Source organism: Epinephelus lanceolatus, chromosome 11 (assembly GCF_041903045.1).
Source record: "Epinephelus lanceolatus isolate andai-2023 chromosome 11, ASM4190304v1, whole genome shotgun sequence".
Taxonomy (NCBI): Eukaryota; Metazoa; Chordata; class Actinopteri; order Perciformes; family Serranidae; genus Epinephelus; species Epinephelus lanceolatus.
This window is the reverse complement of record NC_135744.1, coordinates 45,768,626-45,795,828: the sequence shown is the minus strand read 5'-3', so window position 1 is coordinate 45,795,828 and position 27,203 is coordinate 45,768,626. Positions and strand designations below refer to the sequence as shown.

Below are 27,203 nucleotides of genomic sequence, written 5' to 3'. Positions count from 1 at the left end.
ACCAATGTTTGTTTACCTGTGACATCACCAATGTTTGTTTACCTCTGACATCACTACTGTTTGTTTACCTGTGACACGGACTCTGCTGTTTGTTTACCTGTGACACGGACTCTGCTGTTTGTTTACCTGTGACATCACCAATGTTTGTTTACCTCTCACATCACCAATGTTTGTTTACCTCTGACATCACTACTGCTGTTTGTTTACCTGTGACATCACTGATGTTTGTTTACCTCTGACATCACTGATGTTTGTTTACCCCCGACATCACTGATGTTTGTTTACCTGTGACATCACTACTGTTTGTTTACCTGTGACACGGACTCTGCTGTTTGTTTACCTGTGACATCACTACTGCTGTTTGTTTACCTGTGACATCACCAATGTTTGTTTACCTCTGACATCACCAATGTTTGTTTAACTCTGACATCACTACTGTTTGTTTACCTGTGACACGGACTCTGCTGTTTGTTTACCTGTGACATCACTACTGTTTGTTTACCTGTGACATCACTACTGTTTGTTTACCTGTGACACGGACTCTGCTGTTTGTTTACCTGTGACATCACTACTGTTTGTTTACCTGTGACATCACTACTGTTTGTTTACCTGTGACACGGACTCTGCTGTTTGTTTACCTGTGACATCACTACTGTTTGTTTACCTGTGACACGGACTCTGCTGTTTGTTTACCTGTGACATCACCAATGTTTGTTTACCTCTGACATCACCAATGTTTGTTTACCTCTGACATCACTACTGTTTGTTTACCTGTGACACGGACTCTGCTGTTTGTTTACCTGTGACATCACCAATGTTTGTTTACCTCTCACATCACCAATGTTTGTTTACCTCTGACATCACTACTGCTGTTTGTTTACCTGTGACATCACTGATGTTTGTTTACCCCCGACATCACTGATGTTTGTTTACCCCCGACATCACTACTGGTGGGTATTCCATCAAGCAGGCTAAAGGCAAATCCAGGCTTAAATGGCCAAGTCTGGCTAATGTGAGCCAGAGTTCTGTTCCATCAAAGTGGCTAAGATTAGCCTCACATCGGCAACCATGGAAACCACGGCTCTGGCTAAGCCTGATACATCGAGCTGAACTCCAGTTTCCGTTCCATCAACCTGGGCCACAACTCCGTTCCATCAAGGTGGTTAACCTGAATCCCAGCCTAGTAACCATGGTAACTTATGATGGTCTGTAGCAGGATTAAGGTGAGGATTAGCTCCATCTATGATCAGCAGACAGACACCTAAAAGACAGCTCTGCCAGAGCTTTACACACTCACAACTGTCAGGATCAAATAATATGTAGATTATAAAATATATAACATAATTAATAAAAAAAATGAATTATTAAAAAACATTAAAATGTAATAAAAATAAAATAATTTAAAAAAAAATCACAACAGTAAAGCCAAAATCAATTTAATAAAAACAAAACTATAATAAAATGAAACTGAGGCATTAAAAATAGAAAAAGAAAAAGAAAGCACATGAATATGTGATTGCCCTCCATCCCCACCCCACTGTGTTTCCAATTGGCTAGCAAATCCACAGCCAATTAAGGTCAACTGACAACGGCCAGAGAAGGAGAGGGACACACCCAGAGAGACACAGAGACAGAGAAAGACAGAGTAAATTAGGAAATAATGGCATGACCCTTCATCGAGGATCCTGTTGATGAGGAGGCCCACATTGTCCAGAGCCTTCCAACCACCACCAGCCCCAAGGGTCTTCCAGGACAGGACCAGCCCATTGATACAGACAGACTCCTATCTGTGGGAGAGGTACTGGTTCAGCAGGCAGAGCATAGTGTATCTATGCAGTTTGCTGGAACCACACATTATAACGGTCACACGCTGCAGCCAGTCTCTGACCACTGTGCAGTCAGTCTGTACTGCACTGACGTTCTTTGCTAGCGGTACATTCCTGTATAGTGGTGGTGATGCTGAGAGGCTAAGTAAGGCAGCTGTTTGCAGAGAGGTAAAAAAGGTGTATTTTCTATTCATTTTGATTATTTCTAGCATCACCATACATCATGCATAGGGCTTGATTTGTTCACATTAACATATGATTATCTTTTATATTTATGAATTAACCATGACGCAAAGCAACCACATTAAAAGGGGACACACACCATTGTGGTTTGTCTGTTCCTCATCCTATAGCACACTCCATACATTTAAGGGGATTTTCCTTATTTTGATATAATAAAGGACAGAGCTCACAGTTGACTCCCACATGATGAGAACTAGATAACTGATTCACTCTCACCTGCATTCACTTAATAGTTTTCCTCATCTCCACTGAACTGATGGATTTGCTAAATGGAATTTTCTACAATCAATAGATAAATGTAATGTGATTATTTCCTATAAACTGATCATTTCAGAAATGTCATAATCTACAGTCAGTTATGTGATAAATGTGATGACTGACATAAAATAGTTTGATTAAATGCATCATCTGAACTTTACATAGGAATTAGCAGATAAATGTGATAAACACTCTGTCACTAATATTAATTTACACATGTGGTTAATTTCATTAGGCAGACTTGAACTGTCAGATTTAACAGGTGTTCTTATCTACATATATTTTGTCCCTTTGATGCAGGATTTACAGAACATGATATTATGCTGAAATGCTGAATTTTGTTTTTCACTTACACATTTAGCCTGTCAGCAATATTCCGTCACGCCACCTCCCTTGCTTTATTAATCTCTCCAGTATCCACCTTATTTTCAAACACGGAAGTAAATAGTGATCAACTTCCGTTTTTTTGTGCATGACTTCCGGTCAGCCGCTTTCCCTCATGCTTTCCCTTACTGGAGCTAACGATGCAAGCTAATTTTTTTTAAATTTTCAGTTGTTTATGTTAGTCAATCAGTTAGTTAGTTAGTTAGTTAGTTAGTCTGTGTATTTTGTATAATGTTAGATAACTGTGCCCACGTTTCCGTTATAACGGAAATTTATTCCCTCTAAACGCGAATAAATCGCACGTCAGTCATAAACTATGAACCAAAAAAGCACAATCTATCCCGAGTGAGACAAACTGCTTGATCCCCGTCTCCAGTGTACCAGCAGAGAACCTGCAGAACCGAATCAGTGAAAAAACACAGCGGGCTACACAGCCTCTCCACCTGAGCAGCTGAAGCTGCGGCTCACACCCTCGACACACAGACACACAGACGGTGCTTCTGCATGCCAGCCACACGTGTGTGCAACTGTGAGAAATAAATATGTGAGGTGTACGCTGCTTTTCTATCTTTTTTCCCTTTTCTTTCTTTCTGTCAGCGACATACACTCCTAACACAGGACGGGTTGTTTTAATTGACTGAGTTGATCATTAAGCCATAGTGATGCGCGGATCGGCTCTGATAGCACCTGAATCAGCATGTACGCATCAACCATCCAGCTGTTAGAACATGATTGAGCTAGCAAAGCAGTTTTGTGTTGCTATGTGTGGTATTTATTCAGTTTTGGGAAATCACAATGTCTAGAAAGCATCAGTGGCTGCAGCTGACAGGGACAGCTAACGTTAACACTAGCAGCAAAGCTAACATCAGGACGTCATCTGTTAAAAGCCTCCCGTTGTCGGATACGACATGAAACTACTCCAATTAGCTCAATCATGTTGTAACTAAGACATCCACTGGAGAAAATATTTTTTTCACGGGCCACTTTGTGAGTTTTGTGAGTTATTACAGACACAGCTAACGGCTAACGGCTAACAGCTAACGGTTAGCCCAGCTAATCTACGATAACCATGTTATTAATTACACACAGAGAAAATACTAATGTTTGTTCAGTCATTGTGTTTATAGACTTTACAAACATCAGATTAGTCTAAACGGTGATATAGTGATGTGAAAATGTGATATATACATATATATATAGCTAAACTCAGCAAAGTAAACAACAAGGGGATTCCCATTTACACAGTGGTAAGAGTGCTGGACCGGAAGTGTCGCACAAAAAAACGGAAGCTGGCTGCGTTCTGTTTTGCCTCCGTGTTTCTGTGAAAAATAAGGTGGATTGTCTTTGTTCCTAATCATGTCCTTATAGTCCTCAAACACTTGCATAAGGAGCGTTTGCTCGCGGCGGGGGTATGGTGCACTGCAACCGGCTCTGGGTCGGCTGGGAAGGCTTGAGGCGGAGCAGGCTCACAGCTTATGTGTTTGTCACTTTCTTTTTCATTTTAACCCACACCATGATCTTTTCCTGACCCTAACCAAGTGGTTTTTGTGCCTAACCCTAACTAGACCTTAACCACAGGGCATCATGATGATTTCGGAACAGACTTCGGAACAATGAGTTTAATATGGTTGGAACAATGGGATGTCGAACCAGTGGGCAGTTCCCCTGTGGATGTTAGCGCTGTAAGCTAACGTCAGCATCAGTCTGTGGATGTTAGCGCTGCGAGCTAACGTCAGCATCAGTCTGTGGATGTTAGCGCTGTTAGCTTACGGTGAGCAGACATCCCCGATTTCCGGGGACAGCCCCCGATTTAGGTGACCGGTCTCTGGTAAAAGCTGTCCCCGAAAATGCCCCCGATTTTGACATTGAATGGGGAAAAATGCGCGCAGACTCAAACACCTATTACAGTAGTCAGTAAACGCATCGCCAGAGAAGACGTCGTAAGACGCACAGACGTTATCAGGAAGCACGACCAGACGCAGCAGCATCAACAATAACAATCTAGAAGCAGCAAAAAGGAGAGAAAAGAAGAAAAGGAGACCAGCGGCCATGTTAAATTGTATGTTGTGTATGAACTTATTTATTTTGTGTGAGCTGGCAGTAGATTTGACTGTGTGTGTGTGTGTGTGTGTGTGTGTGTGTGTGTGTGAAGTGAGGTAACATTCAGTGCGTCTGACCTAACGTAAGGTTAAAAAAGTCAGTGAACGTTAACATTATGTCACTGTTTTTATATCTGTCATTGGTGAAGCTGTAACGTTAGCGTGAGATTACCAGGTGATGACATTCTATGTGGCTCTGTTTTAGAAAAGGAGGAGGTGGAAGACTGCTTTGGTAGCATAGGATTTTCCTGGAGGCATAGGGACCTGAGACTGTGTTAAAATAATAAATAAATAATAAGTAAATGGTTAATAGTTATGTGTTAAGTGCTGTATTTTGTGTCAGGCTGGCGCCAGACAGTGCTGTGTGGGTAACCAATGACTGTAGTAATCTGTAATGACTAAATTATATAAGTATATTACCAGAACTTATGTTATTTCTTTAAGAAACTATTCACTTACTATTGGCTCTGTTCTTGCAGTTTTTCTCATGTTCTCCTCTGCTCTTATTCTACCCAGGCTCCTGAGGTGGAGGCTGCGGAGGTGGATGAATGAGGAGATAACGGTGATGTCATCCCTTTTTTGATTGCCACCTTTTGTGTCATAAATATCAGTTCAGTATTCAGGTATGAGTTGAAACCTTTGACCAAAAAAATCCATCCTAACTCAAGCTAATAAGATTAAGATATTTTTGTCTTCCTCAGTGGATGGATAGTTGGTGATGTCACTCATTTGTTTGATTGCAACCTTTTGAGTAATAAAAGCTGGTCAAAATACATGAAAAGTATTTGTCCCCATTTTTTATTTCATAATGATAATATTTAATGATTTTTCACCGCCGCACTGAAAATGCCCCCGATTTTCATCTCAGAAATCTGGTCACCTTATGTTAGCTAACGTCAGCATCAGTCTGTGGATGTTAGCGCTGTGAGCTAACGTCAGCATCAGTCTGTGGATGTTAGCGCTGTGAGCTAACGTCAGCATCAGTCTGTGGATGTTAGCGCTGTGAGCTAACGTCAGCATCAGTCAGTCTGTGGATGTTAGCGCTGTGAGCTAACGTCAGCATCAGTCTGTGGATGTTAGCGCTGTGAGCTAACGTCAGCATCAGTCAGTCTGTGGATGTTAGCGCTGTGAGCTAACGTCAGCATCAGTCAGTCTGTGGATGTTAGCGCTGTGAGCTAACGTCAGCATCAGTCAGTCTGTGTATGTTAGCGCTGTGAGCTTACGTCAGCATCAGTCAGTCTGTGGATGTTAGCGCTGTGAGCTAACGTCAGCATCAGTCAGTCTGTGGATGTTAGCGCTGTGAGCTAACGTCAGCATCAGTCAGTCTGTGGATGTTAGGGCTGTGAGCTAACGTCAGCATCAGTCAGTCCGTGGATGTTAGCGCTGTGAGCTAACGTCAGCATCAGTCAGTCCATGGATGTTAGGGCTGTGAGCTAACGTCAGCATCAGTCAGTCCATGGATGTTAGGGCTGTGAGCTAACGTCAGCATCAGTCAGTCCATGGATGTTAGGGCTGTGAGCTAACGTCAGCATCAGTCAGTCTGTGGATGTTAGCGCTGTGAGCTAACGTCAGCATCAGTCAGTCTGTGGATGTTAGGGCTGTGAGCTAACGTCAGCATCAGTCAGTCTGTGGATGTTAGCGCTGTGAGCTAACGTCAGCATCAGTCAGTCCGTGGATGTTAGGGCTGTGAGCTAACGTCAGCATCAGTCAGTCCATGGATGTTAGGGCTGTGAGCTAACGTCAGCATCAGTCAGTCCATGGATGTTAGGGCTGTGAGCTAACGTCAGCATCAGTCAGTCTGTGGATGTTAGCGCTGTAAGCTAACGAAGGATAAGTTAGTCTGTGGTGTGAAGAGTCTATTAATGAATGAGTGAATGAGTGACACTGAGCAGTGAGAGGGTTTGTCTCTGTCAGATAAATGTAACTTTTATTAAAGCTCTCGTTGTGTCATAACTTTAATATTGGATCAGACTGATTAATAACAGTGTCTGTTTCCTGTTTCCTGTCTTCGGAGCTGAGGATGATGATTTTATCACAAACTGACGTTGTGTCTGTTTTTATCTTCGCCCCGTGCTGTGACCTCAGACTGATTCAGTTACCAACAGGAAGTGTAAGGATTATTATGGGATGTTTGACAGCTGCAGTTTGAACTGATAGAGAAGTCTGTTTGAATGTACCTGAAGACACGGTGACGACACGCCTGACGTCTGTTACAGAAAACATGACGAGTTCAAGAGGGAAACTGTTTGTGACTATTTAATAAACGATATAACTGACACTTCCTGATTTTACTCTGATGTCAGTCAGCGCCACAGTCAGTCCAAATTCACACCAAAACGGTCGTCGGGCGTGTTCCACTGAAATATTGTCAGTGTCATCGACCTGAGGGGGTGAAAGCGGGTTTAGTGAAAACTCAGAGTAAGTTAACCCTGAGATGAGGGAAACTCTGGGTTTTCTGTTCCAGAAAGAGAGGTAACTGAAACTCTGAGTCAGTCACCATGGTAACAGACTCTGTGAACATAACCTGCTCGCTGACAGGTTTTCTTCAATAAACCCTGAGTGTTTCTCTGTCTCCTCCCTCTTACACGCTGTTTCATTTCCTCATTCATTCAGTCCGTGTCAAAGCTTGTATGGAAGCGCATTCATTAGCGGAGATTTACCGTCTGTCACAGTCTAAATCCTGCTGGATATTAGTTTGTTACTCAGGACTGTCTTAAGTTGCTGAATTTATGCACATCAGTCATTTCTTTGGACATCAGTTTTTGTCTTTACATTCAAATATTACACAGCGAGAATTCACCCTCAGCTCAGAATCAAACATCTGTCCTTTTTATATTTATTATTTTTATAACACTGTGCACAAGGATCAGACTGTCAGTCTGTTAGAGCAGCTCCCAAATGTTTATTGCACATAATGTGTAGGTCTAATTATTTAAATGTTAAAAATCAGTATGAAGCTTTAGACACGTAGTATCAATGACTAATGATCTCTATCACTGATGTCATTGGTCGCACTGATGGAACATAATTCCTATAGCCTAATATTGGGGATTATATGTTCATATTTCTGAGTGAGCAATGGTGCAGCATTTCACTGTCTTTACATTTACTACATTTGTAGCTGAAATAAAGTCACTGAATGCTGTTGAGTCAAGATACAAATAGATGTGCAACATTTTAAAATCTACTGTATTTTAACCTCAACGTCTTTTCAAGTGCAAATCACCAAACATATTATTACTGGGTCAGACTGTGAGTTTACAGTCATGTCTTTATGTCTTTGATCTATAGCCTAGCCTATATGTTTTAAATCTTCTGCCTCCTGTGTTTTTCCCCATCAGATTAAATCTGAACAAATATATTATTATATATTATTAATATAATGTAATGTATCTACAGCCTGATACACAGTCAGATTCCACCACTTTATCTTCATTAAGGAAATGTAAGTCTGATAATTGATGAGTAAACTTTTTTATTAACTTTATGGTTAACTTATTGACACTTTCCTCGCTCTGACTCAGGCTCTTCTTTTAAAGATAAACGTGCACCGTCTGCTACACATGCATTAATATCTCTACATCCACTGGATTAAAATGGAGGCGCTGTCTTTTATTTACCTGTTGCCATGGTGAATCGTGGAGTCGGAGCTCCATTGATGATGGCTTTTTATTGTCGGCTTAACTCAGAGTGAACATACTCAGAGCTGACTGAACTAACTCAGATCAGCTGTTCTGGAACTGGTAACTCAGAGTTTCCCATCTCAGAGTAAATCAACTCAGAGTTCAGGGTTAGACTCAGAGTTTGTTGAACCTCCTACCTGGAATATCCCTCTGCAGCTGCTCTACATGTTTGCTATTCCTATTCCATGTTTACATCATCATCATCATCATCGTCACTGACCACAGCGAGCGGCATCTTCATCAGAGGCGTCAGGACAGTCCTCCACGCCGTCACAGAGCCGATCGATCAGAACACACGTGGATCCATCAGAACATGGCGTCTGATGAGGAGGACACGCCACTGAGGACACAACATCATCATCATCATCATCATCATCATCATCATCATCACCACCACCACCACCACCACCACCACAACAACAACAACAACACAGTCCAGCTTCCAATGACTCTGATGTCATTGGAACGCCGTCACTGTGTTCTTTGTCACATCACAGTTCTCTCACCTGCTGTTCCTTCAGAAATATCAGGTCCATCTCCCCCTCAGCTTTCTCTGACTCACTGGCAAATACTCTGTCCACATCCACCACCCCGCTGACCCCAAACCCCTCTGACTGGAGGGGTATTCCAGAAAGCGGTTTATGTGAAAACTCAGAGTAAGTTAACCCTGAGATGAGGGAAACTCTGGGTTTTCTGTTCCAGAAAGAGAGGTAACTGAAACTCTGAGTCAATCACTATGGTAACAGACTCTGTGAACATAACCTGCTTGCTGACAGGTTTTCTTCAATAAACCCTGAGTGTTTCTCTGTCTCCTCCTTCTTACACGCTGTTTCATTTCCTCATTCATTCAGTCCGTGTCAAAGCTTGTATCAAAGCACATTCATTAGCGGAGATTTACCATCTGTCACAGTCTAAATCCTGCTGGATATTAGTTTGTTACTCAGGACTGTCTTAAGTTGCTGAATTTATACACATCAATCATTTCTTTGGACATCAGTTTTTGTCTTTACATTCAAATATTACACAGCGAGAATTCACCCTCAGCTCAGAATCAAACATCTGTCCTTTTTATATTTATTATTTTTATAACACTGTGCACAAGGATCAGACTGTCAGTCTGTTAGAGCAGCTCCCAAATGTTTATTGCACATAATGTGTAGGTCTAATTATTTACATTTTAAAAATGGGTATGAAGCTTTAGACACGTAGTATCAATGACTAATGATCTCTATCACTGATGTCATTGGTCGCACTGATGGAACATAATTCCTATAGCCTAATATTGGGGATTATATGTTCATATTTCTGAGTGAGCAATGGTGCAGCATTTCACTGTCTTTAAATTTACTACATTTGTATCTGAAATAAAGTCACTGAATGCTGTTGAGTCAAGATACAAATAGATGTGCAACATTTTAAAATCTACTGTATTTTAACCTCAACGTCTTTTCAAGTGCAAATCACCAAACATATTATTACTGGGTCAGACTGTGAGTTTATGTCTTTATGTCTTTGATCTATAGCCTAGCCTATATGTTTTAAATCTTCTGCCTCCTGTGTTTTTCCCCATCAGATTAAATCTGAACAAATATATTATTATATATTATTAATATAATGTAATGTATCTACAGCCTGATACACAGTCAGATTCCACCACTTTATCTTCATTAAGGAAATGTAAGTCTGATAATTGATGAGTAAACTTTTTTATTAACTTTATGGTTAACTTATTTACACTTTCCTCGCTCTGACTCAGGCTCTTCTTTTAAAGATAAACGTGCACCGTCTGCTACACATGCATTAATATCTCTACATCCACTGGATTAAAATGGAGGCCCTGTCTTTTATTTACCTGTTGCCATGGTGAATCGTGGAGTCGGAGCTCCATTGATGATGGCTTTTTATTGTCGGCTTAACTCAGAGTGAACATACTCAGAGTTTCCCATCTCAGAGTAAATCAACTCAGAGTTCAGGGTTAGACTCAGAGGTTGTTGAACCTCCTACCTGGAATACCCCTCTGGTCACCCACTACAACAACACACTGTCCCTCTGCCTCGACAAACTGGCTCCCTTAAAAACCAAAACTGTCTCATTCACTCACTCATCTCCCTAGTACACTCCTGAAGTCCATCACATGAAGACCCGTAAGCGCCAGGTTGAAAGACTTTACAAGAAAACCAGTCTCACAGTCCATCTCCATGCCTATACAGACCACCTTTCAAACTAAAAAGATGCCCTCACTCCCGCCTGGTCCAACTACTACTAACAACTCATTCACTCTGGCTCCAATAACGCCAAGACTCTCTTTTCCACCATCAATAAACTCTTCAAACCCTGCGACAACACCCTCTCCTCCATCACAACTGACACATGCAACTCCTTCCTGGCATTTTTTCAATCAAAGATCGAAACCATTTACACTTAACTCAGCAACCCCCCTCCAATCTCAGTCTCTCCGGCGCTCACCGCTTCCACCACCACTCAACCACTGTCACACTTCACCCCTGTCTCCCCCCTGGAACTCCTCCCCATCATCTCCAAGATGAAGAGCTCCACCTGCACCCTGGACCCCATACCATCCTCCATCATCAAAGTCTGTCTCCCAACAATCTCCCCACTCATCACTACCATCATTAACTCCTCCCTCACCTGTGGCTCTGTCCCTCAATCCCTGAAACTGGCCGCTATCACCCCCATCCTCAAAAAACCCGGCCTGGACTCTGACGTCATCTCAAATTTCCGTCCCATCTTGAACCTCCCCTTTCTGTCAAAAATGCTGGAACGTGTTGTCGCCTCCCAAATCAAGACCCACCTCCGCTCTCATGAACTATATGAACCATTTCAATCCGGATTCCATCCTCAACACAGTACCGAAACCGCTCTCCTCAAAATCACTAACGACCTCCTCCTCTCTGCCGACTCTGGCCACCTCAACATACTCATCCTCCTCGACCTCACTGCTGCCTTTGACACCATCAACCACACCACTCTGCTGTCCCGCCTACAAACTTCCCTCAACATCACTGGCTCTGCTCTCTCCTGGCTCAAATCATACCTCAGCGACAGACATCAGTTCATCCACGTCAACAACTGCACCTCCTTTACCGTCCCCCTGCTTCAAGGTGTCCCTCAGGGCTTGGTGTTTGGTTCTCTCCTCTTCATCATCTACTTACTCCCCCTTAGTTCTATCATTCATCATCATGGTCTCCATTTCCACTGCTACGCTGAAGACATCCAAATCTACATCTCCACAAAATCCATCACCCCGGCCACCCACTCTACCCTCACCAACTGTCTGACTGAACTCCAATCATGGCTGCAAACCAACTTCCTCAAACTCAACTGTGACAGATCTGAAATAATACTCATCGGCCCAAAATCCTTCTCTACATCAACACAAAACTTTACCCTCAGCATTGACAACACCACCCTCTCTCCCTCCCCATTCATCCGCAACCTTGGTATCATCTTCAACAATAACCTCTCATTTGAACATCACATCAGCCACCTCGCCCAAACTGCCTTCTTTCACCTCAGAAATATTGCCTGTCTCCGTCCATTACTCTCCTTCTCTGCCGCTGAAACTCTCATCCATGCTTTCATCACCTCAAGACTGGACTACTGCAACAGCATCCTCTACGGCTCATCATCCAAAGTCCTCCACAAACCGCCTCCTCACCCACACCAGCTCCCGTGAGCATATAACCCCTGTCCTGCAAAACCTACACTGACTCCCTGTCCTGTACAGAATCAACTTCAAGATCCTCCTCCTCACCCACAAAGCCCTCCACAGCCAGGCCCCCTCCTACCTCACAGACATGCTCCACCACCACACTCGCTCCCGCAACCTTCGATCATCTGTCAAAAACCTCCTCTCACCCCCACACAGGACCAAGCACTGAACCTGTGGGCGACAGAGCCTTCTCCATAGCTGCCCCCTCCCTCTGGAACACCCTCCCTATACACATCCGTGACTGTCCAGATCCGTCCACCTTCAAATCACTCCTCAAAACCCACCTTTTCAAATCCGCTTTTCACATTTAACATTAGCTTTTCGTTCTCTGTTTCTCATGTACCCTCCCTTTCTTTGTTTTGCACCTTGTTGTTTTATATTGTCCTTGTCTTCTGTTTATCTCTTTGCACTTAGATGGATGGTTTTAATGTAAATCGTCTTTGAGAGCTGTAAAAGCGCTGTATAAATAAAATGTATTATTATTATTATTATAACTTCTTCTCTGATTCAACTCCTGTGACCTCACAGTGACCTCACAGTGACCTCACAGTGATCTCACCTGTTGTAGGTGTCACGCTCGTCTGTGCTGCAGTCGTCTCGCTTTGTTTCTCTGCACAAACATGTGGAACAAACAAACAAACAAACAAACAACAGTCATGTTTGGATCCATCTGAGTCTGACGTCTCATCAGATACAACTTCTTCTCTGATTCAACTCCTGTGACCTCACAGTGACCTCACAGTGACCTCACCTGTTGTAGGTGTCACGCTTGTCGGTGCTGCAGTCGTCTCGCTTTGTTTCTCTGCACAAACATGTGGAACAAACAAACAAACAAACAAACAACAGTCATGTTTGGATCCATCTGAGTCTGACGTCTCATCAGATACAACTTCTTCACTGATTCAACTCCTGTGACCTCACAGTGACCTCACAGTGACCTCACCTGTTGTAGGTGTCACGCTTGTCGGTGCTGCAGTCGTCTCGCTTTGTTTCTCTGCACAAACATGTGGAACAAACAAACAAACAAACAAACAACAGTCATGTTTGGATCCATCTGAGTCTGACGTCTCATCAGATACAACTTCTTCACTGATTCAACTCCTGTGACCTCACAGTGACCTCACAGTGACCTCACAGTGACCTCACCTGTTGTAGGTGTCACGCTCGTCGGTGCTGCAGTCGTCTCGCTTTGTTTCTCTGCACAAACATGTGGAACAAACAAACAAACAAACAAACAACAGTCATGTTTGGATCCATCTGAGTCTAATGTCTCATCAGATACAACTTCTTCTCTGATTCAACTCCTGTGACCTCACAGTGACCTCACAGTGACCTCACCTGTTGTAGGTGTCACGCTTGTCGGTGCTGCAGTCGTCTCGCTTTGTTTCTCTGCACAAACATGTGGAACAAACAAACAAACAAACAAACAAACAAACAAACAAACAACAGTCATGTTTGGATCCATCTGAGTCTGACGTCTCATCAGATACAACTTCTTCTCTGATTCAACTCCTGTGACCTCACAGTGACCTCACAGTGACCTCACCTGTTGTAGGTGTCACGCTCGTCGGTGCTGCAGTCGTCTCGCTTTGTTTCTCTGCACAAACATGTGGAACAAACAAACAAACAAACAAACAACAGTCATGTTTGGATCCATCTGAGTCTGACGTCTCATCAGATACAACTTCTTCTCTGATTCAACTCCTGTGACCTCACAGTGACCTCACAGTGACATCACCTGTAATGCGGATGCTGTTTCTGTCAATGACCAATCCCGTGCCCTCGGCCGCCTGAAGCCCCGCCCTCAGCTGCTGCTCCGCTTCCTTCACATCAATCAGCTGATTGAACCAGAGGTCAGAGGTCACCACCACACTGCCCTGACTGAAGACATACAGATCAATGAAGATTCAATGATCAGCTGGTTGCTCAATCACTCAATCAATCAATCAATCAAACAATCAATCAAACAATCAATCAAACAATCAAACAATCAATCAATCAATCAGTACACATCATTCATGAGCTGCTGCCTCCAGCAGTGTGTCTGTTAGGATGAAACTGATTGATTATTTATCAGTGATTAGTCAGTGATTAATAAGTGATTGATCAGTGATAGATATATCTGACCTGAAGTCTAAAACCTGACAGGACTTAAATTCCAGTCTGAGCTCGCTGTGACCGAACGCCTCTGACACCTGTCAGCCAATCAGAGAGCAGACTGTGATCAGGTGACTTCACATAGACACATCATGTGACATCATTTATTCCTGGTCAATAACTGATCAGATCAGTTGTTGATTACAACTTATAGATCACACAACAAATCAGCTGAGGTCTTTTGTAATACTCAGTGTGTACTTCATAGAGTGTACTTTATAGTGTGTACTTTATAGTGTGTACTTCATAGTGTGTACTTTATAGTGTGTACTTCATAGTGTGCACTTTATGGAGTGTACTTTATAGTGTGTACTTCATAGAGTGTACTTTATGGAGTGTACTTTATAGTGTGTACTTCAGAGTGTGTACTTTATAGTGTGTACTTCATAGAGTGTACTTTATGGAGTGTACTTTATAGTGTGTACTTCATAGTATGTACTTTATAGTGTGTACTTCATAGTGTGTACTTTATGGAGTGTACTTTATAGTGTGTACTTCATAGTATGTACTTTATAGTGTGTACTTCATAGTGTGTACTTTATAGTGTGTACTTCATAGTATGTACTTTATAGTGTGTACTTCATAGTGTGTACTTTATGGAGTGTACTTTATAGTGTGTACTTCATAGTATGTACTTTATAGTGTGTACTTCATAGAGTGTACTTTATGGAGTGTACTTTATAGTGTGTACTTCATAGAGTGTACTTTATGGAGTGTACTTTATAGTGTGTACTTCATAGTGTGTACTTCATAGTATGTACTTTATAGTGTGTACTTCATAGTGTGTACTTTATGGAGTGTACTTTATAGTGTGTACTTCATAGTATGTACTTTATAGTTTATACTTCATAGAGTGTACTTTATGGAGTGTACTTCATAGTGTGTACTTCATAGTATGTACTTTATAGTGTGTACTTTATAGAGTGTACTTCATAGAGTGTACTTTATGGAGTGTACTTTATAGTGTGTACTTCAGAGTGTGTACTTTATAGTGTGTACTTCATAGAGTGTACTTTATGGAGTGTACTTTATAGTGTGTACTTCATAGTATGTACTTTATAGTGTGTACTTCATAGTGTGTACTTTATGGAGTGTACTTTATAGTGTGTACTTCATAGTATGTACTTTATAGTGTGTACTTCATAGTGTGTACTTTATAGTGTGTACTTCATAGTGTGTACTTTATAGTGTGTACTTCATAGTATGTACTTTATAGTGTGTACTTCATAGTGTGTACTTTATGGAGTGTACTTTATAGTGTGTACTTCATAGTATGTACTTTATAGTGTGTACTTCATAGAGTGTACTTTATGGAGTGTACTTTATAGTGTGTACTTCATAGAGTGTACTTTATGGAGTGTACTTTATAGTGTGTACTTCATAGTGTGTACTTCATAGTATGTACTTTATAGTGTGTACTTCATAGTGTGTACTTTATGGAGTGTACTTTATAGTGTGTACTTCATAGTATGTACTTTATAGTTTATACTTCATAGAGTGTACTTTATGGAGTGTACTTCATAGTGTGTACTTCATAGTATGTACTTTATAGTGTGTACTTTATAGAGTGTACTTCATAGAGTGTACTTTATGGAGTGTACTTTATAGTGTGTACCTCATAGTGTGTACTTCATAGTATGTACTTTATAGTGTGTACTTTATAGAGTGTACTTCATAGAGTGTACTTTATAGTGTGTACTTCATAGTGTGTACTTTATAGTATGTACTTTATAGTTTATACTTCATAGAGTGTACTTTATAGTGTGTACTTCATAGTGTGTACTTTATAGAGTGTACTTCATAGAGTGTACTTTATAGTGTGTACTTCATAGTGTGTACTTTATAGTATGTACTTTATAGTTTATACTTCATAGAGTGTACTTTATAGTGTGTACTTCATAGTGTGTACTTCATAGTATGTACTTTATAGTGTGTACTTTATAGAGTGTACTTCATAGAGTGTACTTTATGGAGTGTACTTTATAGTGTGTACTTCATAGTGTGTACTTTATAGAGTGTACTTCATAGAGTGTACTTTATAGTGTGTACTTCATAGTGTGTACTTTATAGTATGTACTTTATAGTTTATACTTCATAGAGTGTACTTTATAGTGTGTACTTCATAGTGTGTACTTCATAGTACGTACTTTATAGTGTGTACTTTATAGAGTGTACTTCATAGAGTGTACTTTATGGAGTGTACTTTATAGTGTGTACTTCATAGAGTGTACTTTATGGAGTGTACTTTATAGTGTGTACTTCATAGTGTGTACTTCATAGTACGTACTTTATAGTGTGTACTTTATAGAGTGTACCTCATAGAGTGTACTTTATGGAGTGTACTTTATAGTGTGTACTTTATAGAGTGTACTTCATAGAGTGTACTTTATGGAGTGTACTTTATAGAGTGTACTTCATAGAGTGTACTTTATGGAGTGTACTTCATAGAGTGTACTTTATAGTGTGTACTTTATAGTGTGTACTTCATAGTGTGTACTTTATGGAGTGTACTTTATAGTGTGTACTTCATAGTATGTACTTTATAGTGTGTACTTCATAGTGTGTACTTTATGGAGTGTACTTCATAGAGTGTACTTCATAGTGTGTACTTTATAGTGTGTACTTCATAGTGTGTACTTTATAGTGAGTACCTCATAGTGTGCACTTCATAGAGTGTACTTCATAGAGTGTACTTCATAGTTTGTACTTTATAGTGTGTACTTTATAGTGTGTACTTCATAGTGTGTACTTTATAGTGTGTACTTCATAGTGTGCACTTCATAGAGTGTACTTCATAGAGTGTACTTCATAGTGTGTACTTTATAGTGTGTACTTCATAGAGTGTACTTCATAGTGTGTACTTTATAGTGTGTACTTCATAGTGTGTACTTTATGGTGTGTACTTCATAGAGTGTACTTCATAGTGTGTACTTTATAGTGTGTACTTCATAGAGTGTACTTCATAGTGTGTACTTTATAGTGTGTACTTCATAGTGTGTACTTTATAGTGTGTACCTCATAGTGTGTACTTCATAGAGTGTACTTCATAGAGTGTACTTTATAGTGTGTACTTCATAGTGTGTACTTCATAGAGTGTACCTCATAGTGTGTACTTCATAGAGTGTACGTCATAGTGTGTACTTCATAGAGTGTACTTTATAGTGTGTACTTCATAGAGTGTACCTCATAGTGTGTACTTCATAGTTTGTACTTTATAGTTTATACTTCATAGTTTGTACTTCATAGTGTGTTCTTTATAGTTTGTACTTCATAGTTTGTACTTCATAGTGTGTACTTTATAGTGTGTACTTCATAGAGTGTACTTCATAGTGTGTACTTTATAGTGTGTACTTCATAGTGTGTACTTTATAGTGTGTACCTCATAGTGTGTACTTTATAGTGTGTACCTCATAGTGTGTACTTTATAGTGTGTACCTCATAGTGTGTACTTCATAGAGTGTACTTCATAGAGTGTACTTTATAGTGTGTACTTCATAGTGTGTACTTCATAGAGTGTACCTCATAGTGTGTACTTCATAGAGTGTACGTCATAGTGTGTACTTCATAGAGTGTAATTTATAGTGTGTACTTCATAGAGTGTACCTCATAGTGTGTACTTCATAGTTTGTACTTTATAGTTTATACTTCATAGTTTGTACTTCATAGTGTGTTCTTTATAGTTTGTACTTCATAGTTTGTACTTCATAGTGTGTACTTCATAGTGTGTACTTTATAGTGTGTACTTCATAGAGTGTACTTCATAGTGTGTACTTTATAGTGTGTACTTCATAGAGTGTACTTTATAGTGTGTACTTCATAGTGTGTACTTCATAGTGTGTACTTTATAGTGTGTACTTCATAGTGTGTACTTTATAGTGTGTACCTCATAGTGTGTACTTCATAGAGTGTACTTCATAGAGTGTACTTTATAGTGTGTACTTCATAGTGTGTACTTCATAGAGTGTACCTCATAGTGTGTACTTCATAGAGTGTACGTCATAGTGTGTACTTCATAGAGTGTACTTCATAGTGTGTACTTTATAGTGTGTACTTCATAGTGTGTACTTTATAGTGTGTACCTCATAGTGTGTACTTCATAGAGTGTACTTCATAGAGTGTACTTTATAGTGTGTACTTCATAGAGTGTACTTCATAGTGTGTACTTTATAGTGTGTACTTCATAGTGTGTACTTTATAGTGTGTACCTCATAGTGTGTACTTCATAGAGTGTACTTCATAGAGTGTACTTTATAGTGTGTACTTCATAGTGTGTACTTCATAGAGTGTACCTCATAGTGTGTACTTCATAGAGTGTACGTCATAGTGTGTACTTCATAGAGTGTACTTTATAGTGTGTACTTCATAGAGTGTACGTCATAGAGTGTACGTCATAGAGTGTACTTCATAGAGTGTACGTCGTAGAGTGTACTTCATAGTTTGTACTTTATAGTTTATACTTCATAGTTTGTACTTCATAGTGTGTTCTTTATAGTTTGTACTTCATAGTTTGTACTTCATAGTGTGTACTTCATAGTGTGTTCTTCATAGTGTGTTCTTTATAGTTTATACTTCATAGTTTGTACTTCATAGTGTGTTCTTAATAGTTTATACTTCATAGTTTGTACTTCATAGTGTGTTCTTAATAGTTTATACTTCATAGTTTGTACTTCATAGTGTGTACTTCAGTTTCTGTACTCAGTGTGTCTGCCTTTCAGAATAAAAGCTGATTATGTCAGCCCTTTAACAGCCCTGTTCCTTTCAGAATAAAAGTTTGAGGTCTCACCAGCTGTTGGACGTCGAAGGCCAGAGATTTAAACTTCAGGCTGCTGGAGTTTTTCAGCTCGTCAGAGAAAACTGCACCGTCTGTGATCACCATCTGACCGCTCAGCACCGCCGGCTCAACGCCACCTCCACACACATACAAACAACAACATCAGTTTCTGATCTCTGATTGGAGACAGACGGGATCATGTGATCTGTGTGTGTGTGTGTTACAAACTACTGGAGCGATCAGCCTCATGTGTTCTGTCTACAGGTGTATAAAGGCTTGATGAAGGACGTGTTGAGGTTGTGACAGACTCACAGTCAGACTCTTCATCACACAATCAGACTCTTCATCACACAGTCAGACTCTTCATCACACAGTCAGACTCTTCATCACACAATCGGACTCTTCATCACACAGTCAGACTCTTCATCACACAATCGGACTCTTCATCACACAATCGGACTCTTCGTCACACAGTCAGACTCTTCATCACACAGTCAGACTCTTCATCACAATCGGACTCTTCATCACACAGTCGGACTCTTCATCACACAGTCGGACTCTTCATCACACAGTCAGACTCTTCATTACACAATCGGACTCTTCATCACACAGTCGGACTCTTCATCACACAATCGGACTCTTCATCACACAATCGGACTCTTCATCACACAGTCGGACTCTTCATCACACAATCGGACTCTTCATCACACAGTCGGGCTCATCATCACAGTCGGACTCTTCATCACAGTCGGACTCTTCATCACACAGTCGGACTCTTCATCACACAATCGGACTCTTCATCACAGTCGGACTCTTCATCACACAATCGGACTCTTCATCACAGTCGGACTCTTCATCACACAGTCGGACTCTTCATCACAGTCGGACTCTTCATCACACAGACTCTTCATCACACAGTCAGACTCTTCATCACACAGTCGGACTCTTCATCACACGGTCAGACTCTTCATCACACAGTCGGACTCTTCATCACACAGACTCTTCATCACACAGTCGGACTCTTCATCACACAGTCAGACTCTTCATCACACAGTCGGACTCTTCATCACACGGTCAGACTCTTCATCACACAGTCGGACTCTTCATCACACAGTCAGACTCTTCATCACACAGACTCTTCATGTTGATCATCTGCAGATGATCTGACACGTTCTGATCCTCTGATGTCAGGAACCACATGAGATCAATAAGTCCAGGTTTGTGTTATCTGAGTGTACGGGAGCCCGGAGAGACAACTGAAACTCTTCTTTGTCTGTGAGGGATTTATTGGACAATGTGTCCCACGTCTGTCTCCAGACAACCTGTTCACTCTGTGAGACATGATTGACATTTAAATATAAATTTGATTTCTTTTTTTTTGGTTGTTGTTCAGACGTTCCTTTGACGGCGCTAAAAAACATCTCGTTTTTATTTCAGATTATTTCATTGTGATGTTCACCTGTGATGTCAGGTGTCTTCAGACCTCATCTTCAGTCCTCGTCCTCAGATCTCATCTTCAGTCCTCGTCTTCAGACCTGGTCTTCAGTCCTCGTCCTCAGATCTCATCTTCAGACCTCGTCCTCAGACCTCATCTTCAGTCCTCGTCCTCAGATCTCATCTTCAGACCTCATCCTCAGACCTCATCTTCAGTCCTCGTCCTCAGATCTCATCTTCAGTCCTCGTCTTCAGACCTGGTCTTCAGTCCTCGTCCTCAGATCTCATCTTCAGTCCTCGTCTTCAGACCTGGTCTTCAGTCCTCGTCCTCAGACCTCATCTTCAGTCCTCGTCCTCAGATCTCATCTTCAGTCCTCGTCTTCAGACCTGGTCTTCAGTCCTCGTCCTCAGACCTCATCTTCAGTCCTCGTCCTCAGATCTCATCTTCAGTCCTCGTCTTCAGACCTGGTCTTCAGTCCTCGTCCTCAGATCTCATCTTCAGACCTCGTCCTCAGACCTCATCTTCAGTCCTCATCCTCAGATCTCATCTTCAGACCTCATCCTCAGACCTCATCTTCAGTCCTCGTCCTCAGATCTCATCTTCAGTCCTCGTCTTCAGACCTGGTCTTCAGTCCTCGTCCTCAGATCTCATCTTCAGACCTCGTCCTCAGACCTCATCTTCAGTCCTCGTCCTCAGATCTCATCTTCAGACCTCATCCTCAGACCTCATCTTCAGTCCTCGTCCTCAGATCTCATCTTCAGTCCTCGTCTTCAGACCTGGTCTTCAGTCCTCGTCCTCAGATCTCATCTTCAGTCCTCGTCCTCAGATCTCATCTTCAGACCTCGTCCTCAGACCTCATCTTCAGTCCTCGTCCTCAGATCTCATCTTCAGTCCTCGTCTTCAGACCTGGTCTTCAGTCCTCGTCCTCAGATCTCATCTTCAGACCTCGTCCTCAGACCTCATCTTCAGTCCTCGTCCTCAGATCTCATCTTCAGACCTCATCCTCAGACCTCATCTTCAGTCCTCGTCCTCAGATCTCATCTTCAGTCCTCGTCTTCAGACCTGGTCTTCAGTCCTCGTCCTCAGACCTCATCTTCAGTCCTCGTCTTCAGACCTGGTCTTCAGACCTCATCCTCAGACCTCATCTTCAGTCCTCATCCTCAGTCCTCATCCTCAGACCTCATCTTCAGTCCTCGTCCTCAGATCTCATCTTCAGTCCTCGTCTTCAGACCTGGTCTTCAGTCCTCGTCCTCAGACCTCATCTTCAGTCCTCGTCCTCAGATCTCATCTTCAGTCCTCGTCTTCAGACCTGGTCTTCAGACCTCATCCTCAGACCTCATCTTCAGTCCTCATCCTCAGACCTCATCTTCAGTCCTCGTCCTCAGATCTCATCTTCAGTCCTCGTCTTCAGACCTGGTCTTCAGTCCTCGTCCTCAGACCTCATCTTCAGTCCTCGTCCTCAGATCTCATCTTCAGTCCTTGTCTTCAGACCTGGTCTTCAGTCCTCGTCCTCAGACCTCATCTTCAGTCCTCGTCTTCAGACCTGGTCTTCAGTCCTCGTCCTCAGACCTCATCTTCAGTCCTCGTCCTCAGATCTCATCTTCAGTCCTCGTCTTCAGACCTGGTCTTCAGTCCTCGTCCTCAGACCTCATCTTCAGTCCTCGTCCTCAGATCTCATCTTCAGTCCTCGTCTTCAGACCTGGTCTTCAGTCCTCGTCCTCAGATCTCATCTTCAGACCTCGTCCTCAGACCTCATCTTCAGTCCTCGTCCTCAGATCTCATCTTCAGACCTCATCCTCAGACCTCATCTTCAGTCCTCGTCCTCAGATCTCATCTTCAGTCCTCGTCTTCAGACCTGGTCTTCAGTCCTCGTCCTCAGATCTCATCTTCAGTCCTCGTCCTCAGATCTCATCTTCAGACCTCGTCCTCAGACCTCATCTTCAGTCCTCGTCCTCAGATCTCATCTTCAGTCCTCGTCTTCAGACCTGGTCTTCAGTCCTCGTCCTCAGATCTCATCTTCAGACCTCGTCCTCAGACCTCATCTTCAGTCCTCGTCCTCAGATCTCATCTTCAGACCTCATCCTCAGACCTCATCTTCAGTCCTCGTCCTCAGATCTCATCTTCAGTCCTCGTCTTCAGACCTGGTCTTCAGTCCTCGTCCTCAGACCTCATCTTCAGTCCTCGTCTTCAGACCTGGTCTTCAGACCTCATCCTCAGACCTCATCTTCAGTCCTCATCCTCAGTCCTCATCCTCAGACCTCATCTTCAGTCCTCGTCCTCAGATCTCATCTTCAGTCCTCGTCTTCAGACCTGGTCTTCAGTCCTCGTCCTCAGACCTCATCTTCAGTCCTCGTCCTCAGATCTCATCTTCAGTCCTCGTCTTCAGACCTGGTCTTCAGACCTCATCCTCAGACCTCATCTTCAGTCCTCATCCTCAGACCTCATCTTCAGTCCTCGTCCTCAGATCTCATCTTCAGTCCTCGTCTTCAGACCTGGTCTTCAGTCCTCGTCCTCAGACCTCATCTTCAGTCCTCGTCCTCAGATCTCATCTTCAGTCCTCGTCTTCAGACCTGGTCTTCAGTCCTCGTCCTCAGACCTCATCTTCAGTCCTCGTCCTCAGATCTCATCTTCAGTCCTCGTCTTCAGACCTGGTCTTCAGTCCTCGTCCTCAGATCTCATCTTCAGTCCTCGTCTTCAGACCTGGTCTTCAGACCTCGTCCTCAGACCTCATCTTCAGTCCTCATCCTCAGACCTAATCTTCAGTCCTCGTCCTCAGATCTCATCTTCAGTCCTCGTCTTCAGACCTGGTCTTCAGTCCTCGTCCTCAGACCTCATCTTCAGTCCTCGTCCTCAGATCTCATCTTCAGTCCTCGTCTTCAGACCTGGTCTTCAGTCCTCGTCCTCAGACCTCATCTTCAGTCCTCGTCCTCAGATCTCATCTTCAGTCCTCGTCTTCAGACCTGGTCTTCAGTCCTCGTCCTCAGATCTCATCTTCAGACCTCGTCCTCAGACCTCATCTTCAGTCCTCATCCTCAGATCTCATCTTCAGACCTCATCCTCAGACCTCATCTTCAGTCCTCGTCCTCAGATCTCATCTTCAGTCCTCGTCTTCAGACCTGGTCTTCAGTCCTCGTCCTCAGACCTCATCTTCAGTCCTCGTCTTCAGACCTGGTCTTCAGACCTCATCCTCAGACCTCATCTTCAGTCCTCATCCTCAGACCTCATCTTCAGTCCTCGTCCTCAGATCTCATCTTCAGTCCTCGTCTTCAGACCTGGTCTTTAGTCCTCGTCCTCAGACCTCATCTGTCCTGTTGGACAGATAAATGTCCTGTTTGACAGACATGTGTCCTGTTGGACAGATAAATGTCCTGTTGGACAGACACGTGTTCTGTTGGACAGACGTCAGTCTTCTGTCTCCTTTCTAAAGTGTGTTTAACACACCGGAGAAAACGGCCAGCAACAAAGCAACGCCTCTTGCATTTTTGAAAAGGACACGCCCTCCTGGAAATGTGCGCTCTGCCTTTTCTCATCCACAAGGACACAAACACACAGAGAGCTTGAAAATGGATGCAGAGAGATTAAACTCCATTTTATCAAACGTGTGCTCAGTCCACAAGATTGTGGAAATGAAGGACTGACTGTGCATTCACACCAAAAGTGTCATGAGCGTTACAAGCGGCCGGCAGCCATTCATTTTCAATGTATGCTTGCTACGAAGGGCGTCAGGGGCGTCGGCTGCAGCGAGTGGCGCGATGCCAGCGACCAGAGCGTCAAGTAGAAGTTGAGAGAAGCTGAACTTTATGCAAATGAGCAGCGCCGCTGCCAAAGCAGCAGCCAATTACAGACCGGGATTTGGGTACGGAGGTCTGGGCTCTCCCGGAGCTGTACGAGCCGGTGAAATTCACCGTGGAGTTGCCATGTTTGCAGGACTCTGTGGACGCAGACGGCCCGACGGCTCCGGGCCTCGTGTTTCCTCAGCAAATACGCTGATGCAACAAAGGAGGCTTCCAAAAGTGTGATTAATGAACTCCCGCTTTTTTACCACCAATTACATTTCTCAGTGGTCCTACGCGCCAACAGGAGAGTAAAATCATAATTATAAAAGACTCATAAAGGCTATGTTGCCTGTGTTTATTAGAATTATTTTAATTGTGCAATGAAAGTCATGGATAATACAAAGTGAAGACATATATGATATATTTGTTCATCCTTGTAAAGTGAACAGCCTGGACACATCTGCAGCAGCTGGCCCCGCCCCTTTGGCCGCTACAAGCGCCTGCTGGAGCTGCTGCCAGGCAGCGTGATGCCAGCGACCTGAGCGACCGCTGGCGCTCATGACGCTTTTGGTGTGAATGCACAGTTACAGCAACTTAAGCACTATTCAGACGGAATTAGTTTTACATGGGCACGTGGGGTAATGTCACTTTACCACAGGACGTCAGTAATATTAATGGCCGATTCGCACGGGATAAGAAATATCAGTAAAACTACCACAAGTGGGAGGGTTAAATCCATTCACGCACCTCTGTCCCCTCCTGCCGACATGTGCGTATGATAGGACTGTCAAAAGCACGATGAAATTGAGTTCGTATATTTTCAAATTAATTTAGTAGAGTTCAAATAATATTAGAATTTATTATTATTATTATTATTATTTTTTATTTTTTTTATTTTTTTTATTTTTTTACAAAAACACCAAAACTAAGATGCTTATTGCTGACGCAATATGAACGTGACACTCGGATGAAAACACCCATTCTGACCTCACTGAAGTTCCAGGTATGACCAACTTCTGTCTCGCTATCTGAGCAATGTTTGGATACTTCAGTGCGTAGTTTTCCACCACAAGAGTGGATCCTGGCCGGGTCGTAGTGGTGTCTCATTCTGGTAACGTTTCATCTCTTCTTCAAAAAGTGTAGGCAGGGAGGCAGCAGGTGCACCACTCTCCCTGTATGTCTCCCCAAACAGGTCACACATCACGGGCAGCGCAGTGGGTGGTGTTGGTGCAGCGGGCTCCTCCGTCGGCGCCTCTCCCTCTCGCTGCATCCCTCTCTGGCACGGCTTGTGTGCGAGCCATCTCCGCCCGAATGGGATTTGCCGTGATATACAACATTATTGATAGTATTAATTAATTATTAATGATATTCGAATTATCAAATTTAGGTTCGAACTTATAAAAAATATATATTAATATATTCAAATATATTTCGAAATTCAAAATTTTTTTGACAGCCCTATCACACATGTTTACTGCTGGTCTATTCGCACAGGATTAGTATTACCAGAGGTAATTGTCCGGGACCCTTTTACAGAAGGTAAAAGTCGCGGGAATGATTACTGACATGGCACATTCGGACGGGACTAAAATCTCTGGTAATTATTACTTTACCCCACGTACCTATGTAAAACTAATCCCGTCGGAACAGGGCTTTAGTTTAAAACTTTTAACGTAGTCGGACTATGTTTACGAGCACAAGAGTTCAGCAAGCCACCGAAGGACCACCCTGTGGATTTACTATTGGTTCTGCAAAGAAGGGAGTTTTTTTGAACTCTGAAATTGTATCCGCCCATCTAAACACAAAATCAGGGAGAAAGTCATCAGTCTTTAGTTAAGCAAAGCGTCTAAAGACTGATGTCTACTGACTTGTGAGTCTACACGTCTGATGAAAACGTCTTACCTTCAGTCTTCAGGCTGATCCACGACAGGACGATCAGTCCAACACAGCAGACGAGTAGAAGAGACACCACGATGGCGAGGAGGAACTCCAGAGACGACAGACTGCCCTTCATCCTGACAGCTGCAACATCAATCAATCAATCAGTCAATCAATCAATCAATCAGTCAATCAATCAATCAATCAATCAATCAATCAATCAATCAGTCAATCAGTCAGTCAGTACCAAATAATTGATATAAATATGATATAAATCTATAATCAATAATCTGTGTCGTCGTCTCGTCAGACAGGATGTAGCGGTCGGTCACACACTGCGTTTCCTGTGACCTCACATTAACTGTTTTTAAGCAGAGCGTGCACGTGTTCCTGAGCGCCTGTTCTTCAGGGCGTGGCGGCTGCACCTGAGATAACCTGAGGTCAGCATTTGGAACACAGCAGCTTGCTGCATGTCATGTGACAAGGACCAACCAATCACAGCCCGCAGATATCTGTTTTATATGTTTGTAGGTGATCATTGTTCCCATCGGTCCCACAGAGAGACAGGAAGTAGATCAGCTCTGCTCTCAGGATGTCAGGTAAACAGGCTGTGATATGGTGGTTGTTACGGTTGCTTAGCAACAGACACAACCTGCTGCTGTGTTGTTTAAAGCTGGAACAGAAAAACATCAGAGCGGTGACCTCACGTTCACCAGGAGGTCAAAGACGCAGCGTGTGAACGACCTCTGAGGAGTGTGTCCTCCATCACAGACACAGGTCATTGATCCTCAGACTGACTCTTATTGATTATCGATATAAAGACTAAACACATGCAGATCTATGATCTATAATCAATATTCCGACAGAGACTCACCTGCTGCAGACCTCAGATCAACCCGTCTGACTCTGACTCCGACCTGAGATCAGCTTTATACAGCTCAACATGATTAATGACTCTTT

At 42.6% G+C, this 27,203-nt stretch overlaps 1 protein-coding gene across 34 annotated transcripts in view; it reads right to left on the bottom strand.

Annotated features, from left to right (window-relative positions):
• The window catches only part of tmprss15 (transmembrane serine protease 15), a 52,882-nt gene extending 25,679 nt beyond the window's left edge, over positions 1-27,203 (bottom strand). For 4 of the 34 annotated variants that reach the window (XM_078172721.1, XM_078172722.1, XM_078172746.1 and 1 more), the window contains exons 1-12: positions 27,118-27,203; positions 26,268-26,387; positions 19,167-19,291; positions 14,354-14,421; positions 13,965-14,107; positions 13,773-13,823; positions 13,565-13,615; positions 13,373-13,423; positions 13,170-13,220; positions 12,978-13,028; positions 12,786-12,836; positions 8,714-8,833 (exon numbers count right to left, since the gene is read on the bottom strand). In XM_078172721.1, coding sequence (XP_078028847.1) covers positions 8,714-8,833; positions 12,786-12,836; positions 12,978-13,028; positions 13,170-13,220; positions 13,373-13,423; positions 13,565-13,615; positions 13,773-13,823; positions 13,965-14,107; positions 14,354-14,421; positions 19,167-19,291; positions 26,268-26,379 — 874 coding nt within the window. In that variant the 5' untranslated portion in view covers positions 26,380-26,387; positions 27,118-27,203. The remainder of the gene's footprint in view (positions 1-8,713; positions 8,834-12,785; positions 12,837-12,977; positions 13,029-13,169; positions 13,221-13,372; positions 13,424-13,564; positions 13,616-13,772; positions 13,824-13,964; positions 14,108-14,353; positions 14,422-19,166; positions 19,292-26,267; positions 26,388-27,117) is intronic. The other 30 variants (XM_078172735.1, XM_078172726.1, XM_078172724.1 and 27 more) reach the window with 30 other exon arrangements.